We start from the raw sequence: 20,493 nt of genomic DNA, 5'->3' as shown, positions 1-20,493 counted from the left end.
TGGATGGGTGATGGTGTGTGTGTTTGTGTCTGAGGTACAGTGTGTGGATAAAGCACAGGGTGCTTTGTGTTTGCACACATATTATAATAGAGATGATGACATAAGACGTCATTTACTCACACATCTAAACTCAAATGGACTTGTGATACATCTTTCTATCTTTCTTCTATTTTTTTTTTGTTTTGTTTTTTGTGTATGATTGAGTTTATTGACTTAAATTTTCCATTATAATGCTTGTTGGCAAGAGACCATGTTCCCTGGTAACACCTGAGGGTTTGACTAATACCTGGAAAAATAACTATGATCCCATAAGGTTCCTATGCAATGGAAACATTCACTACTCTCGTTAAAAGCACAGACCTTGAAAACAATTTGGCAACAGGCAATATTTCTAGCCCACTCAGCTAATAGAACTTTTTGGCTAGGCTATGAACTAGAAAGTTGACGTTATGCTAACAAGTCAATAATATTGCATACAGTTGACAAAAAGTAAATATAATTTGAAAGTATGTTATAGCAACAAGACTAGCTATCCAGCAATGCCGTGGTTCCCTTAACAATAACTATGATTAATATCAAAGTATAAGTTCAGAGGAGCAGTGTTTTTGAATCTTATGTGTTATAGTCGGCATCCTGTAGTGGTAAAAGGATGAGGCACTTTATTCTCCCACTGTTAGCTCCCTATGTGTGTTTCTCTATTTTCTTTTCAGCTTCTTGCTCTTCTGCTGCGTCTCAGTCATCAAAATTGTCATATTCTCCAAATAGGTTAGAGGACATGTCAGTTAGTGTTGTAATTAAACATAAGCAGGTTAATGTGTTGCAATAAATTGTAAACAGAGGCTTTGAGTGTGTCCCTGTTGCTATAGTTATTCATTCAGTGCAGTTATTTAAAACTGTGAACAGTTTCACCGGAACTACTTTGTTATCAGGAATGATGGACGCCCTGCAACCAATCAGAATCCAGTATTCACCCAGACCGTGGTATAACAGTTATGTTAACACAGCAGTTCTGCAACATCGCTAAAACAAAGTTTGATGAGGCCAAAAAAAAAACGAGCGCATTGATTGTGAGACAGCAGTTTAACAGCTGAGTTGAAAAAACAAATGTGAGTGCACCCAAAATATCAGTAATAATTCCCTATTGCAAAGGAAAAACAGCACTGTAAGTACTGTGGGTGAAATATGAACCACATGGTCCATCTGTAGACAGTGGTGGATGTTTACAGAGGATAATGGGAAATAATTTCACTGTTGGCTAACCTGGGAGCATGTTTACAACTTGTTTGATCATCTGACTGCCTGAGTTTCTTGCTCTGTCAGACATAATTCTGCCATTTTCCCAAATCTTATCATATCTGATGGTTGTAGTCAGAGGAAGTGACCATTTATAGTGATTTATAAATGGTTATACAGTTTGATTTCACAGAAAAGGTCTATTCCCTTTGACAAACACATATTTGAACATTAGATCTTATTTAAAGGCACAGTATGCAACACTAGCCTAAAAACAATGTATAGACTCATATACACATTGTCCCTTTCAGTCATCACTTGTGATCCACTAGAAGTGTATGGTGGTGTCTGTATCTGCAGAAAATCTGCCCTCTGCCTGTATTTCCTTATTTTTTCATTATTTTGCTGTATTTAGGATGCTTTGCCGACCCAAAACGTCAGTATTTGACATCCTGGAAATGAGACTCTGCAATCAACTATCTTTCAGGAACCTTTACAAACAGCACAGACAAATCCTATCGATTCTACTTTTAAATCAACAATAGGGGGTTTGCATGTGATGTCACAATGGACGGAGTCACCGCGGTTACATCCATTGAGTAGCAAGAAGATGACTGAGTGGCAGCATTGGCCATGAAAACACAAAAAAGCACATCTAAAATGCTGTTGTGTGATTGACTTTACAAATAGATTCAACAAGAAACCAGAGCAGCAGACTGTCAAAAGCAAAAGAAAAGAGAAGTATATGATTCACTGCAATTCACAGAACTAGAATCCAGACAGTGAAATGTGGGTTTGCAGATGCCATTTTTTGTCAGATGAGTTGAATCTTTGTGTAAAATCTTACTTTATGTACTCTATTGACTAATGTTATACGAATTAAATATTTAGCATCTTCAGTCACGCATTGCATTCAGAACCTCAACACTTCCTCTCTATCATATAAATATCAGGAAACCCGATTCCTGGCCAAATGTCAATGTCCATTAATTACTGTTTCTTTGGTAAGTTATAAGGATCACTGTCAAGTCCAACTGCCTTTAACTTATGCCGATAATCAATTGTTTTACTTCACGTTTTGCAGTTTCCCAACTAAAGGCAGCCATGTTGCAGGATGTAATGCCACTCAGTCCGACTAAAGGTGTGCATTGTAACACATGAGACACTGTCATAAAGCTATCCACAGTGTTTATGGTGAGAGGTGTTGTGGTATACAAGCCACCATGTACGCCTGCATGAATATGATTGGATGTAAAAAGTCAGCTGGTAGCCAAGCAGGTGATGAATGAACCAGTAATGGTGTGCAGCAGTTGATGCCAATCAACTAATGCAACTTTGGTTCTTTGCCTGAGCTAATGTTATGCTCCATAACTGACTGCCAAAGATGCAAAACTAAAATGTAAGTTATAATAAACTGTAATTCTCCTTCAAGTAAAAAATATCAGGGGAAAAAAATCCATATAGAATGCAATTCTATCAAAACAACACCGTCATGTTCCAATGTTTTAAGACCGGTTTGTGTCTTCAAATAGTGGATTAGAATAATTTGAAATATGTTCAATTGTTCAGTTCATTCAAGATTTAGCATAAATGTGTCTTTACTTGCTTCCTTTGTTTGTACCCTCCTATCATCTCGTCTTCATAATATAATGATTGCACACAGATATTTTTATCAGTAAGTAGGGAATTGTTTTTCTTATGTATTTATTGAAAACCTGTAGCTGCTTTGTCTGCTTCTCCACCACAAAAACAAAGAAACAGGGAGGCAGCCTGTGTAAGAAACATCATCCCTGAAAGCTTTGAGAGCTCTCCATGGACGTGTCCTGAGCAGGAAACTATTTTGTACGACTCCACAGAGACACACACAGTGGCTCACTTGAGAAAACGTCCGGAGAGAAAACGCTGAACTGGAGCACGCTGAAAAGCTTGTCACCTCCCTCACACTCTCTCTCACATTCGCTCCTCTCTTCATTTGTCTTCATCTTAGCACCGTGTGTGTGATTTTCAGTAGTGTTCTCTCGTTGTTTGCTTCGGTTTCTCGTTCCTGTTCTTCCTGTTATCTTCTCTGTCTTTCATTCTCCTGCTCCTGGATGCCTACCTCTTTTATCCCTGCCTCTCCTTGTCTCCCTCACCCTCTTTCTCTGCTGATTGCCTACACATTCATTCCTCTACGCTTCCCTGCTCACTAATAGCCGTGGCAGGTGTTCTCCCAGGTGCTTGAAGAGAACGGCCCGGGCTGAGCCTTTAAAAGCCCTGGAATCAGCACCTCAGTGCACCCCCCCCCCCCCCCCCCCCCCCTCCCCTCTGGCATGGTCTGCCTTCAAAACCTGCTGCCACTGAAATACTGCAAAGTTGGCATGTGGACGCACGCACACACACACACACACACAGAGCAAGAAAAACACGTCCAGCCCTTCATCTCTTCTGCTAGCACCGAGAGAGTGGTTGTTTTGGCTTTAGGTGTGAGGCGGATTGGTCTCTAATTTGGTGCTGTCACGGTTAGCCCATTGGATGATACACACACCAACACAAACCACACACACACTAATACATACAATCTCTAATAGCTTCACACTGAGGACGAAAGCGGACACTAAAAGGGGGGGAAGGATAGTGATGGTGACAGCGGTGTGCGGTTACAGTGCCGTGATAATGGCCCACTTGGAAAGCTCTGGCTGACCAGTCCCAACAGATGAATGGGAGAGTGGAGAATGCAGCATTGTGATTAGACTGTGAGCAGGCCACCCTCTTTGGTTTGCGTTTCAATCAATCAGCGAGTCGTTTCTAAATAGCATCAGTATGACTTTCACCTGCTCTCAATGGACGACCTTTATTTTAAGGTAAAGTCAGTCATGCTTTGTGTCCCTCAGGGCTGGGTCCATTTCTACAGGTCAACTCGGTTCCTGAGTGGAGCTGCTGCAGTTCGCTTTCACACTGCCAGTTGATGCTACTTTCAAATGAGGTTGAGTCTTTGACTTTACAAGCACACAGTGTTTAGCTTTGACGTGGTTTAAGTTGTGAGAGCAATGTTTTAAGGTGACTTTTTAAAAGTGGTTTTCTCGTCTACATTTCAAAGACATGCAAGGTACAAGAAAAGGACCAAAAAGAAGAATTGCATATAAGAATACTCATCCGTATTGGTCTGATACCGGCCAAAATCACTGGATCTGATATCAGAGGGAAAAAAAGGCCAACCCAGGCCAACACAGTGATATCAAGCCATCCTTAAAAATAGCTTCCATGGAGTAAAATATTTTTAAGAACGTCACCATGTAACATAACTCAGAGCTTCAGGAATTTCCAACATGTGGATAATTCCAAATGGATTCAAAACTGCAGTAAACACAACTGCATTACCAATGTTTTGTCACGCTTTCAACAAAGTACAAAGAACGAGAAAGTTCACATATGGTGGAGGTGGGGCAGCTAGGAAGGCTCATGTCCCATGTGAAACGAAAACATTATTAAAGGTTTTAAGTTACATAACGTTATGTGCGTCACATGATCACATGCTCTTTTGACTTTTGTCTTGCAACTAGCTTCACTGGCATCACATACATATGTAATGTCAAATCATGTAGTTTTGGTGCCTAAACCTAACTAAATGCTTTAAAAGGCTTTCTGGCAGTATCTCATACGGCCCCTGAGGGGGGCCTTGTGCATCAGTATGAGACACAGAGGGGTGTGACAAAGCAGCCTCAGTAGTCGACAAGCTGGGACAAGAACGTGTTCGTCTGTGATTGGTTCCAGTCAAGCTGTGCTGCTGTTCGTACGTATTCAGAACACAATCAATACTCCCATAGGAAAGTTAATGTTTAGTGTACTGGCCCTAAGCTCATCCTCCTCATACATTAGAAGTTTGGGGAATGATGACAGCATATATCTTCCCGTCAGAGAAAAGAGTCAGAGCAGGTAGATGCTTGAGGGGTGTGGATGTTGATTAAAGCTCAGCAGCAGCAGCAGTGGTGGTTGTGGAGACACATGCAAAGCAATGAAGCAGCTGCAGCATCAGCAGAGCGCAGAGGAGCTTACACAGACCGCTAAATAGTTATGGTGCATTGGATAGGCATTGCATGTCACACAAGACTACCTCTGCGACCTTTTCGAGAAAGATAAAATGCCCCACTGACCAATGGGATGAGATGTTTTTTTTTTTTTTTCTAAGAGCGTTGTGGAGTCCAGGTGTCAGTACATGAGCAAACAAATCTTTATCATTAAATTCTCAAGCTGAACTGAGTATACTGAATTATCACCATCCTCAGCAGTGACCCAGGTTTGATTCCAACCTGCAGCCCTTTACCTCATGTAAAGAAATTATTTATATCTGCTTTCATCTCTGTTTTTCAGCTGTACTAATGAATAAGGGCACAAAAAGCTCCCAAAAATAATGATTGATATTCCCAACATACAACTGTCAGCTCAGTCATGATATACAGTATGTATACTGGTTATAAGCTTAACGGAAATACTACAAAATCCACAGCAATCATGATTCAACAGCAGATATTTGCTGACCCTTCAACCTCACAAACAGTGCTTGTACTGGCCTTGTTTTGTATTGAGCCAGACTAAATGTAGAGAGAATTCAAGGCTAAAGCTAGGACAAACAGAAGCAGTACCTCAATATCATGGCATTATGAACTGCACTGCAACTGGTTAATGATGTGAGGGCTGATTTCAGACTTGCACCAGCCCTCTGGAAAGTCTAGTGTCTTTTATCAGCTGAGCTCCTTTTATTAGTGAGACGGTGGAACTTGCTCCAGGGGGATTAAAGAAAAGTCCCCAACTGTATTGCAGCAAGAAATACACAAGGTTATTCCAATGGAGAGTAGCACCTCTAATTTAAAGGAAATTTTGTTAAACCTGGCCATGACTCTGACATCTAAATTTTAGACTTAATATAAAGTGGAAGCCCAACTTTTCAGAACCATTCTCCACCTCACAAAAGATAAAATGTTTTGATATCTGGACTGTGTCTGCATGATTTTCTTATTGACCATGTACATCTTGTGTCCTATTCACGCACAACTTGTATTACCAGGAGACCACATGTGATTTAGAAACACTGGTGTTTTGTGCAGCACATTCACATTGGATAAACAAAACCTGTATTTTGCTCGACTTTATCGACAATAACCCCCAAATATGATGTGAAGGTTGTGTCTACATTTCAGAAGTGGAGCAGCAGTGTCTGTGCAGCAGACACATTAATAATAAAGATACATTATATAGAACTCCATGTGTTACAAGCACACATACACATTTTCAGCTATTTTAAATGTCAATATAGTTGATCTTACAGCACAGTTGCTGACTGTTGTTCAGTACATTATGAAACTGCAATCAAATTTCATATTTGGTCAGTTGTCTGACAATAGAAAACAAAAACAAATCAGAGAGATATCAATTCACACTGGACTAACATTATCACAGGACCACCGTGTTTGGTGAAATCTGGTTGATAATTTGCAGTGAAATTTTTACTTTACAAATTACTATAATGGCAGATTCAAACAGGAGTAAGATCAAACATGACTTCCACAGTTTGTTCATATTACAAGAAGTCCTTGGGTAACATTAGTCCCGTGCAAATTGGACGACAGATGATTTATGCTGTACTGCTACAAACTTTTTTGCATTCTTATCTTTTCTTGTATTTTTCCTTATATAGTTTATATTGTTGTTGATAACCTACATGTAGTGCAGTTTTGATTTAGATGCTTTCATGTTTTGCCAGTTTGTTTTGAAAAATGAATAAATTAACATAAAAAAAAAAAAACCTTAGCAAATATGCGTCTTTGCACTGAACTCAACAAAATGAACGAGTTAGTTGTTTCACACCACTCAACAAAATCATGTCTGTCTGCTGCTTCACACATCTTCCACCACAGACTGAAAACTGCTCAGACTGCACCGTGGCCCATAATAAAAAATTCATCTTTTTGTTTTTAAATGTAGCACTGCAGCATATTTGACGAGTCTGATGTACTTGCATGATCCCTGCACTTGTTGGATCGTCTCCACATGGTTGAAATTACTTATTGTAAGTTGCTTTGGATAAAAAGGGGCCAACCAGTGTAGTAATTAGTTACTTGGGATAGCTTTTGCGCTACTTTCAAATATCTGCTTTAATCTTCTTATTGAACCTCACATAAAACATTATTTTAGTGTAGCTATATTGTTTTTTGTACTTCACTTGAGCATTACGTATTATTATTTAGTGACAAGTGTCAACTTTTCATCTATCATTGTACCCATTATCACCAATAGGTGTTATTATCCTCAACCACCAGATGGCAGCAATGACTATTGTCTACCTGTAAGCTACACATTTATTACCTGAGGGCCATAGAATACGTAGACACTGCATTGGCTGCTTCAGCTTGTTGAGGCGTTACATTAGTGTCACCGCCATATTGGACAGGTCAAGACTGACCAATGAATAGAGCTGGGCATCAATCCTCAACACCTGTAAGGAACTGACTGAAATAACAAAGTGCCAATTAGTATCGAAACTTCTCCAGTCAAACGACACCTATATTCAGAATATATATATATATATATATATATATATAGAAAACTTTAATTTAGTGCAGCAGGATTGGCCTACTCCTGCAGCTAGTAGCTGTAACCCTATATACAGTCTGTATGTCTGTGCTAATGAAGTCGAGCATGGGGTATTTGACAGAGTTGGCACTTCAGTGTGCTGATATGCCAAACGAAACATTTAAAAGTATGGAAGTTGAAAAAAGTATTGACTGAATCACTTTAAGGGTACTGGTATCGGTACTGGAATCAGATTTTTTTTAACTATACCGAGCCCTACCTGGAGATGCTGCAGTTTTTCTGGATAAAAAAAACTTGTTTATTTCTCAAGTGATCTCAGTGATTTGTTTTATATTCAAGGGTTCGTGATCTATGTGGAGTAAGTTACTTTGCTTTCTGTTATTCCCAACAATGGTCATCACACTCCTTCAGACCACTTGTTCTTGTTTGCCAGTGAAACAGGTGCTGACATAATTTCCTGGTGATGTTAGTAGAGCTACACTTTGATGAAGAAAACCGAGGGTCATGAGGGAGTGCAGTGCAGTTGAACTCAAGTTTGGTCAGAAACAAACAAACCCAATGTGAAAACAGCCTCAGCCAGTGACAGGTGGTGTGGATATTTAAGCAACATATCATTGGTTGAGGAATCTAAAGGAAATGCCTAGGAGAAACGAGTCTTTGATGTGGAAGCAGAGGCTTGGACTGGCAAGTGGGAGATTTGGGTTTGTTTTCCACTCGGTTATACAACAAAAGAAAGGGAGTATTTTAAGATGCCGCCCTCCTCCGTCTCTTTGGACAGCTTTCGTTCACTGGCAAATGAGCATGGGGGTACAGACCCTCCTCTCTGCTTCACTGGGCAGTTTGTATAATGTTCTCATTGATTTCAGTCTTGGCATCACGGATGACACCTCCGCGTAGGCCAGAGTGAAGAAGGATCTACCTCATTTATCTCTATAGCTCACAATAAGCTGAGGATGTGTATGTAGGCGTGTGTGTGAGGGAGAAAGACAAATTTAGAGACTTCAGGTAGTATGTTTGAGTGTATGTGTGTGGGAGATTGTGTGTATATGTGCATGCTTCCAACATGTCATGAGGATGTTAAGATGGCAGATGTCTTTTTCAGGACAAAGACAGCTTCATAGAGCTGCAGAGAACAACACAACTGGGGTGAAAACAAATGAAAAGCCTCATAAGTCAACTTCTCTCCTACAAAACCAGACAACTAGGACACGCAGACAAAAGGCGCATTGATATCGGCAGTGACACACGGGTGGCAGCTGTACACATCATGTCATTCAGTCGTGGCTGCTGTGAAAGAGGACTTTGTCAGACAAAGTCAAGTCTGGTGATGTGCTTTCATCCTGTAGGGAAATGTTGTGTAAAATAATGCCTGTCATTGTCCTTTTAATAATAATGTAACTGATGCTGCAAATTGATTTCTTGAGCTACTCTTGGTTATTTAGTTTTTTTCCATTAAGAAGTCACATGATAATGCATTTGCAGGTACAAATAATTAAAAAGAGACAGTTCTTGTTTGTAGCTGTCCTGTGTAACTATAATGAACGTAAACTGAGTCAAATCCACACCTTTACACATACCAGGACAATAATTCCAATACTGATTCTTTATTGTGTGTGTTTTCATGCATGAATTTAACAAATTACCCGTGCTGTTTGACATGCCCATGCTGCTTTTATCATCCATTAACACAGCTTGATTGTTTTTCAGCAGTCAAATCTCAAATCTCAAATGTCAGAGCTTCAAAAACTGTCAAAATAAAGCACACTAAATGTTCACAGTGACAGCAAGTTCCCTATCTTGATGATTTTTATATAGCACTGTCTGGCATCATCTGAATCCCATGTTAGCATGGAAAGTGGAAAATCAGTCTCTCAGTCTAATATGGGTACGCTTTGGAAGTACACAGGATGTGTACTTAATGGGCCAAAACATGCAAAACCACCACTACGGTCTACAGTGCATTTACTCAGTGATGAAAAATGTATTGCTGTTTTTTATTGACTGAGAGTACATGGTGTGTTATTATGCTTTACACTCCTGTCCCCTTCGCTTACATTCTTAAAGAAATGACATTAACCTTAATTAAATCTGCCTTGCAGCGGTGGAAAACTTTGGCAAACTGACACAAAGATATCCTGCAGTCATTTGAAGCACGGAAACTGTGCGCTGCACTCTGTGTTATATAAAGACTGCTTTTCTTTACTCAGTGACAGTCATATACCAGTTTAGATACACAGTCCCACAGAGTGTCGGGGGCTTGTCATCTGTGATGCCTGATGCAACTGTACGGCAACTCTGTGCCCCAGAGCTAACACTTGCAGCTATACCAAAGATCCTTTACCGCTCTGCACTCACATCACCACAGGCCGTTCACGAAGCACACACACACACTACACCCACAGGTGGAGGACACACAAAAATGCAAGTGTCTATGTGAACACACTCAACACAACCCTACAATTTAATTATATCCTCTGCAACATGGAGGATAATACAAAAAAAATTATGTTGATTCTTATCTTCAGCAGAAGGTAATTTCAACTGTCATGTCAATACATATCCCTATTATTAACTTTTAGAACTTTATAACTCTAAAATTATCTATTATTTTTATTTTGCATCATAGTGCGCCACCTTCACAACATCAAGACTAAATCCAGCTTACATGCATCTTATTGGTTTTTTGTTCCATCAGTGTATATCACACACTCAACAGACTAAAATACACAAATAAGCTGTAAACAAGGCGAAAGACATGTAGCTAGATGAAAAATAATGTAAAAGCCAAACAAGACGACAAATGTGTAACAAGATGACAAAGACATAACAAAACGAAAAATGATTTAAAAGTCATACCAAGACAACAGAAATTACATAACAAGACCAAAAATGAGACAAAAACAAGATGAAAAACAAAACGAAAAAAAATATGTAACAAGACAAAAATCAGTGTACCAAGATGAAAAACATGTAACACGATAAAAAACAAAATAAAACAAAACCTAAAAGATGTGACAAGATGAAAGACACATAAAAGACACAGGACAAAAAACAACATAAAAGACATAATGAGACGAAACAGACAGAAGGAGAATCAACTGTAGAGAAAAGGTGAGGTTCAGTTACACAGAAACATGTTCTTCAGACAGCTACTTTTTACTTTAACTTGAATAAAGATGTTGAATCAGTACTTCAAATCTTTGTTTACACAAATACCTGTACTTCTACTTGAGTAAAGAATGTGTGTGTTGTTGCCACCTCTGCCCCGATTTGTTGTTTTGTTTGTGTTTTTGTTTGTTTGTTTGTTAAATATTTGAAACAGCTGGGAATAAGTCTGCCTTCAGAAGGTTGTTGTGGCTCACCAGACATAAAGCATCACCTACAAAGATGTCAACTTTACTGACAGAAAATCAAAGGAAAGATGTCATATTACTGCCAACCCCAACAAAAATGTCAATAAAATCAGCAAACAAGGTGGTCAGAAATGTCAATTTTTCACTGATGCAACTACCACATATGAGCACTGCAACTGGGACTCTTTTACAGTTCAAACTCATTTTATTTTATTGTTGTCATTTGTCATCTGTTATATAACATCCTGCAAGTAATATTGTACTCATGTAAGATTCTGTGTTTCCCCAAAAGGACCACGCCACAGGATGTGCAGTGAAATGTTACACGTCAAGTCAAAATTATAAGAACAAAATATGTATAATGTAAAAATACAATGATATTTTCTGCCATAACATTCTTATAAATACATCATATACATACAAAACTAAGCTCTGACGTTACATGACTGATTCTTTTATCTATACCTTTTAATATTTTGATTTAATTTATTATCAGGTAGCAGGTTACAAAAATGCGACTGAACAACTTCTACTTGTATTGGAGTAATATTTGACCAGGATACTTTTACTCAAGTAATGGAGTTGTGTATATCATCTCTGTATAAATGTGACAACATCACACTTATATGAGAAATTTTAAGTGGTTCATCTGAACATCTTTGGTTGTAACCTTACAGAGTGACAAACTGTAGTAAAAATTTTGATGAAATTAAATAAAGATATTATTTCCAACACACAGGACAGCTGTGAAGAAGCTTTTAACGGAGTCTGGGAATTCGATGAAAGTAAAAGTCAACAGAGGGAAGGACTGCTCACCCGCTGTTTTGTTGTGTCTCATTAACAAAAAACAGTCTTTGTAGTGTAAGAAAAAATGTCTGGTTGAATAGTTCATCAAAGCATTAAAATATCATCGTGACGGGAGGGTTCTGTTTGCTCTCGTCACTCGTTCTGTTAGACTTCTGTGATAAACTGCTCCCAGAGCATCTAATCAGATGGTTGTACACACCAGACGTTACAAACATGTAAAGAATGAATGAGATCGTTGGCTCTGTGCTTCTTTTACCAGGACACACACACACACACGTACACACATATGCACACACACGCAGGCTGGCACTAGTTTATCTTTTATGGACCTTCATGTGACTAGTCAGACTCCAGCCACAACCTGAACTCGTATCTTAAATCTACACACGTACATACATGTTCAAATGTATTTTTAAGAGGAACTGCTGCATTGTTCTCACTATATTTTATATCATCATATAATCTGACAAATGGTAAAAAAAAAAAAAAAAACAACCAAAACGAAAACACAAAAATGTGAAGAATACAACATTTTCCAGTTAATAATTCTCACTTTTGCTTTTTTAAAAATCAAACCAGGGTCCATAAACCCTGGTTTCACAGGAAGACAGCAACATATTCACAAGAAATTACAACTCTAAAACCACCAGAGCACAACGACCCTCAGCAGTGACAGAAAGCAGAGAAATAGATCCATTAGCATGCCTACCTGTATCTGCGACATGTTGCTGAGGTCCAGTCTGAACAGGTAGTTTCTGGATTGAGGAGAGAGGGAAACAGGATATGTTAGTGTGTGCACAATATGACAGACTTTTATCCAGAAAAAAAAGTTTAATAATGTAAATTAAGTACCCCAGAAGAGACAGCCCATTTCAGCCGCTGTCAACTTAAAGCAAAGCCAATTAAGGGCTATACTGTAATTGTCCATCAGCCTTAAGTCATTGTTTTTAGTTTCACGTATGCATTTGTGTGTACATGAAGTTTTAACAGGGTCAAACCAGGCGAAAGTTGCACTCATGTCAGCTCACAAGAACATGCACGCGCGCACACACACACACACACACACACACACACACACACACACTACTGTGGTATGACACATGTATTCTGTATTTATCCTTTCTGCCAAATCCAAAGCTTGACTTGGTCCAACGAGGCCTCAGCAGAGCACTTAAGAAGCATCATTATCCGAAAAACCGCACTCTATAAGTGAGTCAGAAAGGGTATCACATTCTCAGTAATGTGCTCTGTGGGGTGAAAAGCTGAGTGGATTTACAGTTTCTTACCTGGCACCCACAATAAGCTCATTTCTAGTCAGGTCAAGGGTGAGCTGGGAGTAGTCTCTCACTCCGGGGTGGGAAAAAGAGGAGATCCATGGACTGAGCGCTGAGGGAAAAAAAAAAGAAAGAAAGAAAGAGGTTAGCAAAGGCTCAATCAGGCCACAGTTCAGTTTCTTAAATGGGGGCAAAAGTACCCTGAGGGGTACTTTTGATCACTACATGGTGTCCATGAGATTTTTTTACATTTAAAAAATATCAGTCATGCATAATCCCTGATATTATTATACTAAAGTATGTTCAATAAAAATGTAAATGTAAATTTGATTAAACCACATTTTATATTCAATATTCCTGTTTTCAGTGCAATCATTAACTGCTGAAAACTGTCAAATGTTGTAAAACCTCCGAGGAGAAGAAAGAAACAAATACAATCAGGTTCACTGTGAGCAGGAAGCCAGTTTCGGTATTGATTGACAACCAACAATCAAGAAAATGGATTTGTGTTTGAAAAGGAGCAGTAATATAGCTGAAAACACGGAGAAAGACATGAAAAAGAAAGCAAAAACAGAGCAAACAAAATACTGCCAGTATCAGGAAGAATATGATGGCACAGTGCTGTATTGTATCTTTTTATATAAGCTTTTTCTCTACCAAAAATGTTTTGTGCTGGTCTGAAAAAATATTTTAAAGGGTATAATATTGGAAAAAAGTTTGAGAGAGAGATAAAAGCAGTGTCATTCACAAACAATACACATAGAATACAATATAGTTCACGAATGCACACAGAGGCCTTTTATCCAGTGATAATAAGATATCATCCCTGGGAATGTGTGATTTTTTTAGTCATTTTAATTAAGGAATTATATAAAAAAAATGATCAACACACTAACTGATAATGAAAATTTATTAGTCACAGCTGTGATGGTAAAAAGTGCAGTGAGCACTGCAGGGAAAGTTTCCTGCGCTGCGATGGTTTTTGTCCTGCAGAGAGGGACAAAGGTGTCAAGGCCACATCAGCACAACAATCCAGATGCAACCTGACAGAGGGACAAACACGGCTCTGTGTGATGAGCAGGGCTGAAACCTCAGCGCTGCTTGAAACCGGCTTTTACAAATCAAAATTTCAGAGCAGCAGAGCAGAGGGGCCGCCTGGCGGGGCTTTTAATGTCACAGAAAACTGCAGGAAAAGAGCAGAACTCTTCAATCTTTGTGTGACCCAAAGAGTGGACCTTTAACCGGATTTCACCACATGGGAGTTTTGCGCAGCACAAAGGGATTTACCATATTCCCTACGCTGTACACAGTGTCACAGCGGTTAGTGGGAATTCAGATTCCCTTAACCAACCTGAAAAGCAGTGCTGAATAGCTTTTAGCTATTTCTACAAAGCTCTGAGAAAGAAGAAAGACTTTGAATGATGATTCAAAAATCAATACAGGCAACATTGTGAACCTGCTCACTTCACAGTTCCCGTCTAATATCTACTGTATTTTGAGGGGAGGGGTTGATTTTTACTCTTCAATTATGCTGGGAGAAATATATTTTAAAGGATCAAATTATTGGCTATTACACCTTGTAACATATTTTTTTATTTATTTAATTTTATTAAACTGAAAAAGAACTCTTTTCGAACACATTATTCAATTATTAAAGAAAACTAAGATATAACCTCTGTCAGCAGAGATGTCGGCTCCATCAGGAATATTTGACAGCGCTGACGTCTTGCAGAGTTGACAAAATTGTACTTTTTTTCATTTCACAGCATTGTCGGAGTGAGCAGCCATTTTATTTCTGAGAGTTGCTAAGAGTCATCTCTTATCAAAATACACATTTTGAACCATAATCCTTATTTAGCTTTGTTTCAGAAGGGCAACAAACACTTACAATATATTCTTTTACCAAAAATGTGTGAGTGTTAGTAATTTTGTTTGTTTTGTTTTGGTAGGACATGCTTTGTTCTAAAAAGCGTTTTCAGAACATGAACAAATGAAACCAAGAAATGGTGAAACATTCGGTCACACTGCTGATAACTTGATTCATTCATTCAAGCAGTCATCAAACATTTAAAACCTTAAACCTTCCTTTTCTTTAAACATTAAAGTGGCCTGTATAAGCTCAAGGCAGCGGGTGCCAGACTACATTAAAGTGTTGGAAAGAAGTCACAGAGAACAGGGAAACAACTCTCCATCATGCAAAGGGACGGGGTTTAGGATTGATGGGGCCCATATGGCCCTGTCATCTGCAAACATAACTAGAGATATGAGTGATAAAAAGACAGAAGGCTGCAGCTACACTACAGTATGGTGCTCTTGATTTATGATACAGATATGACACACACGCTCGTCGGAAGGGAAATATACAGGGAAACACACCAACTGTAATTAAAGGAGCCAGTATTGACAGGGGACTTCAGTGAAATGAGAGTTACCTGCAACAATCTGTTTTTTCCCAGATGTTGATTAGGAATGCGTACACTGTAAAAATAAGTTGTTTGTTTAAACTGTAAAAAGTTAGTGTCCGAGCGGCTGTAACATTTTAATTGGACTAAATCAGAATAGATGCTGAGGTGATTTTGTGATATTTCAAAACAAATAAAGTTTAGTAGTCACATAAACTTGATATTAATTCAGTTGTACACGAGAAAATATGTTTGCAGCACTTTAATGAAGCAACCATGAATTATCTTAAAGTGTATTAGAGACATACAAAATATATGTTTGTTTTCTATATATGTTTTCTACAATGCATGGAAGTGTGGTAATATGATTAAAGTCATTCAACTCATCATATCAAGTCAAAAGATTTCAAGTTAGAACTCATGTTCATAAGCTCTGAATGTAAACATGAGAAATGTTGTATAATTATATTAACTTACTGAGAAAAGATTAGTTGATTCAACTAACTTTCTGTATGATTTTTTTAGAGTATTTTTTCACTAAGCTGTTGTTGAACTGAGCTTCACTCAAGGTTTTGCAGTTGAGCTAAGATGAGCTGAATGAATAATCTAATAATGAAATGTTTAAATATTTAATACATTGCAATTTTCAATGCAATACAACTTAAAATCGAATTTAAAGGATGAGACCTCCATTATTGCATATTTTTTCTTATTGTCCATATTGCCATGACACAGACTAAAACTTCTCTTCTCTCCATCTCTTAATATTTTTCAACATCTGTGCCATGTCTTTGGTTCTCAAACCCTTAACCTGCCCATTCCCCTGAAGACATAAACTTTTAAAAACTGATAAAGTTAATTACAGAGCAAGAAAACATTGCATTTATCTTTTTTTTTCACAGTAGACAACACACTGAATGCCTGGTCAGTTAAGAGTGGAGTTCTGGCGGTAGACGACCCCCTAAAATCCTGTATGAACACCAGCTGTACTGCATGTTCTTGTACCAAAACAAACCAGGACAGCAACCAGCTGTTTGCACTGTTTATATGCAGTGCAATTTGCACTGAAAAAGCCTGAAAAGCAGGGAAAAAGTAGGAAGAAAAGCACAGAGTTATTAAATGAAACTTAAATGAAATTTGCATACCACACAATACTATACAGGATTTTATTTGACCACTGTCAACTGACCCAGACTGGAACTTTCCTGCTCAAACATGGTCCAATCAGTCATCACTCTAATGTCATCATCATAATCGACTCTCAACTGTCGTAATGTGTGTCCCTGTCTTAATTTAAACTTAATGAATTACTTACTTACTACTTACTACTTAATTACTTCTCAAAGTAACCGTAAGACATTTCATGTAATAAAATACTATCTAAACCACAAAAATAGACATTGACTTCAATTTACAGACAATAATTACATTTTTAATAATGTTTACAATATCAAAACCAGACATTTTTAACAAATTGTTCAGCTCTCAATGGACCTGTAACATATTTAATATATGTAGTGCCCAGCAGCACATAAATGAGAAAATCACACTAGCACTGTCTGAAGCAAAAAAAAAAAATATATAACTGCTTCATTATATCAACAACAGCTCTAGTCTCATTGAAAACATGGCAGCAAAAACATGAAGAGGGTACTACAATAATTGTTATCAGACAGCCAGATCAGAGAAGTAATGTAACCTTCAAAAACAAACCACAGACTGTAAGAACTTTATATACACACAGGATTACATCAGTGATAACCTCAGCACACATAATAAATCACTAGCTGTCCCTGTATAATTCTAACACAGCGCAAATTCTGCAAGAGGTCATCTCTTCTTCATTCTATAAATATTTATATGACATATACGCACAAAGACTGTTTCCATTCCTCACATTCAAACATGCATCTACAGCTTGACCATCGTTGACATGCAGGGTGGGTGTAGAAACCATACAAGGCCGGTGCAAGGAGGCGAGCAGGACCATCTGCTCATCACTTTCTGATTAATGGCTGCAGAGGCCGAAGCTGGAGGAGCAGAGGGGAGTGTGGGCCATCTTTAGACTCGCAATCTTATGTAAACAGTCCTGAAGTTGACTCAAAGAATCCAGCACGATCACATGTTTGCACAAAACTGCAGCATGTGTGAACAGAGTGTATATGTGTGCCCCAGTTCTTTAAATACTGATTAACATGCACAGCAACACGTCATTAACATTCAAAAGATTCTCAGCACACAAACACTAAAAGTTTGAAATGTTGAAGATGTAATTGCTGTGCAGTTTTTAACGTGAAATTTTCCAGTTTCAGAACTTTTGAGCTGTAATATGTTTCCCTGCTTTATACCAGTCACCTGGTCATGATTCCTATAACAGTTAACAGTTTTTTTTGGACTTTGAGCATCACAAGCTGAGTGCCATCTAGTTCCACTATACTAGAGAGAAGGCAGACACCTCTGTGGCTGATAGCTCCAAAACTCTGTGACTCACACCAAAACTATCTAGATGGATGAACAGCACTATAGGTAAGAGGGAAAATATGTATTTTTGATTCTGAGATTTTGAACTGTAAAGCAATTTAGTAGTAAACAGTTTGTCAGGATACTAAAGGCATCGATTTGGTTCACTCACAGCACTTGTCAGATAGTTGTACTCTCTAAAACCTCCTACTCCCATACCTCTTTGTCAAATTTGAATGGGCTGCGTCTGACCATTTTTTATGCAGTCTTCTACGCTTGCTTCACGCTGTGATTGGCTAGGTGTGTGGAGGTGAGAAAATTAAGGTATGGTCTTAACTTTTTATCCTCACACACCTACTTTTATTTTTAATATGCACAAAAGAGTGCAAAACAACACTTGAGTTACATGACTTGGACTTGAGTCAGACTCAAGCCACAAATTTAGCCTTCATTTGACAAAAAAAAAAAAAAAAAAAATGCAATTTGACTTAGACTTTAACACCAGTGCCTTTTGCCTTCATTTGGACTTGCGCCTTTTGACTTGAAAATACTTGGTAACTTCTCCCAAGACCAAAGATGAAAAAGTATGTTATTTAAAAAGTGTGCCATGGATCAATTTATTTCCTGAAGCAACTACTAAGTCAACACTTACAGTAATCTCCCCATAATTCCCAGATCAACTTTATTTTAAACCAATCTGAGAGCATCTAAAAATTTGGAGGCGAGAAATTTGAAGAACATATCTTATCTTATCTTATCTTATCTTATCTTATCTTATCTTATCTTATCTTATCTTATCTTACTGAGATGCACTTGGAAAAAATTATATTAAAAAAAATTTTGTTCATATACAGAAATTAAGAAGTGGTCAACACAAACGAATCACAGTTTGCAAAACATGCAGGTTGAAAATTACAACTTCAAACATTGTTTGATATTGTAAGCTGCACAAAGAACAGTAAAATAATGATAATAGTAATACAATTAGTGAGCCAATTATTAATTAACAGCTACTTAACTTTGTAAATCAATTAAGCTGGAAACTCCCTGTTACTTTTTACATCATGGCTTGTTTAGGATTCAAAACTCAAACGTTTAGGACTTAAGACTTGGGACATATCTATCTTGACCTGGAATGTGAGTGCAAATACTTAGTTGTAACTTGCAAAACAATGACTTGGTTACACCTCTGTACTATACTAAAACTGTATACTGCATTTTCTGCCAAAAAGAAGCTTTGTCACTGATGCTCCATTAACACTGTAGGTGTAAGTGTACATGCTGCCTGAAGACTTATCCTGTGTTGTTCTCCATCTGTTCTCCAAGTCATATTATATTACCAAAGAATAGAAAAGGCTGCAGATGAAAGCAGACAGAAATGGAGAGATTATACAACAGGAGAAACGTGGCTAAAACAGAGAACAGAGACAGGACTGTTGCTCATAAAAACTATACTGCAACCTGAGGCTCATCTCAGTCCAGTCTGCAGGGCTAAAATATAGCACCCATCAACCCAAACCCAAGCACCGCCCCCCACGTTACATACTAAATATATTCTGGAAAACATCCAGAAATAGAAAATGATGTCATTTAGACAAATGACAGACTGTTAAAGTGACTTATTCTCCCCATAAAATAAGACCATTAAAAGCGAGCATATGACATGAACCATAAAATAAGAAAGTGCAGTGGAGAAATAGATAACAAGAGAATTATTCCCATAGAAGCATTATGCTCCTAACAGTAAAAACAGGAGCTGTTAGCGTTCAGTTCAGAGAGTTTAATGTGGAGCATAAATCACTTGAAATCCTGAGAAGCATTACGCTCATATAAACATTTCCCCACATCATGAATATCTCTTCAAAAGCTTATTAAAAAAAAGCTGTGAGTTTGATTCAGAAGCAAGAGAGCTCGTGAACCCTGAGCTTGTTTACTCTCTTAGAAAGGCCTTCCAGACAGTGAGGGGTCTTTCACTGACTGACATTTATCCTCCTGCTTACAAGTGGTTTTATAGGCGCTGCTCACTTGTTTCCCTCATAACTGTCTGGCCGGGTGGCGGTGCAAAGAAGGGACAATAAAGCAGGATGAATATGAAAGCCCCCTCCCTCATGGTTGACTCACGGGCCCCAAGCTGGACTTGATGAACGATTATGGTGTCCTTTTTTTCCCCCTCTGCAATCGGCAGGCAGACGGATTAACGCATTAGCCCGTGGCTGCCAGAGGGATGAGGAGAAGGATGAGGACAGTGGCTGCAGACATTCGTCTCACACAGACATAAATCACAACCTTTCTATCTCCTTCCATCTAACAGTTTTTAAACATTCGGCTTCTTCCCACACAGCCAGCATGTGGGCAGAGTGAAGTGGCACCCCGACTGATCTGAGTCGCTATTAGACC

General features: G+C 38.3%; 1 protein-coding gene across 5 annotated transcripts in view; it reads right to left on the bottom strand.

Annotated features, from left to right (window-relative positions):
- The window catches only part of sema5ba (sema domain, seven thrombospondin repeats (type 1 and type 1-like), transmembrane domain (TM) and short cytoplasmic domain, (semaphorin) 5Ba), a 233,363-nt gene that overhangs the window by 104,221 nt on the left and 108,649 nt on the right, over positions 1-20,493 (bottom strand). For all 5 annotated transcript variants that reach the window (XM_084724799.1, XM_084724802.1, XM_084724798.1 and 2 more), the window contains 2 exons: positions 13,247-13,346; positions 12,670-12,715 (listed from right to left, as the gene is read on the bottom strand). In XM_084724799.1, the coding sequence (XP_084580925.1) occupies positions 12,670-12,715; positions 13,247-13,346 (146 nt within the window). The remainder of the gene's footprint in view (positions 1-12,669; positions 12,716-13,246; positions 13,347-20,493) is intronic.

Source organism: Lutjanus erythropterus, chromosome 8 (assembly GCF_056507025.1).
Source record: "Lutjanus erythropterus isolate fLutEry1 chromosome 8, fLutEry1.hap2, whole genome shotgun sequence".
Lineage (NCBI taxonomy): Eukaryota > Metazoa > Chordata > Actinopteri > Lutjaniformes > Lutjanidae > Lutjanus > Lutjanus erythropterus.
The sequence above is the reverse complement of the archived record's forward strand: the minus strand, read 5'-3'. Positions and strand labels throughout refer to the sequence as shown.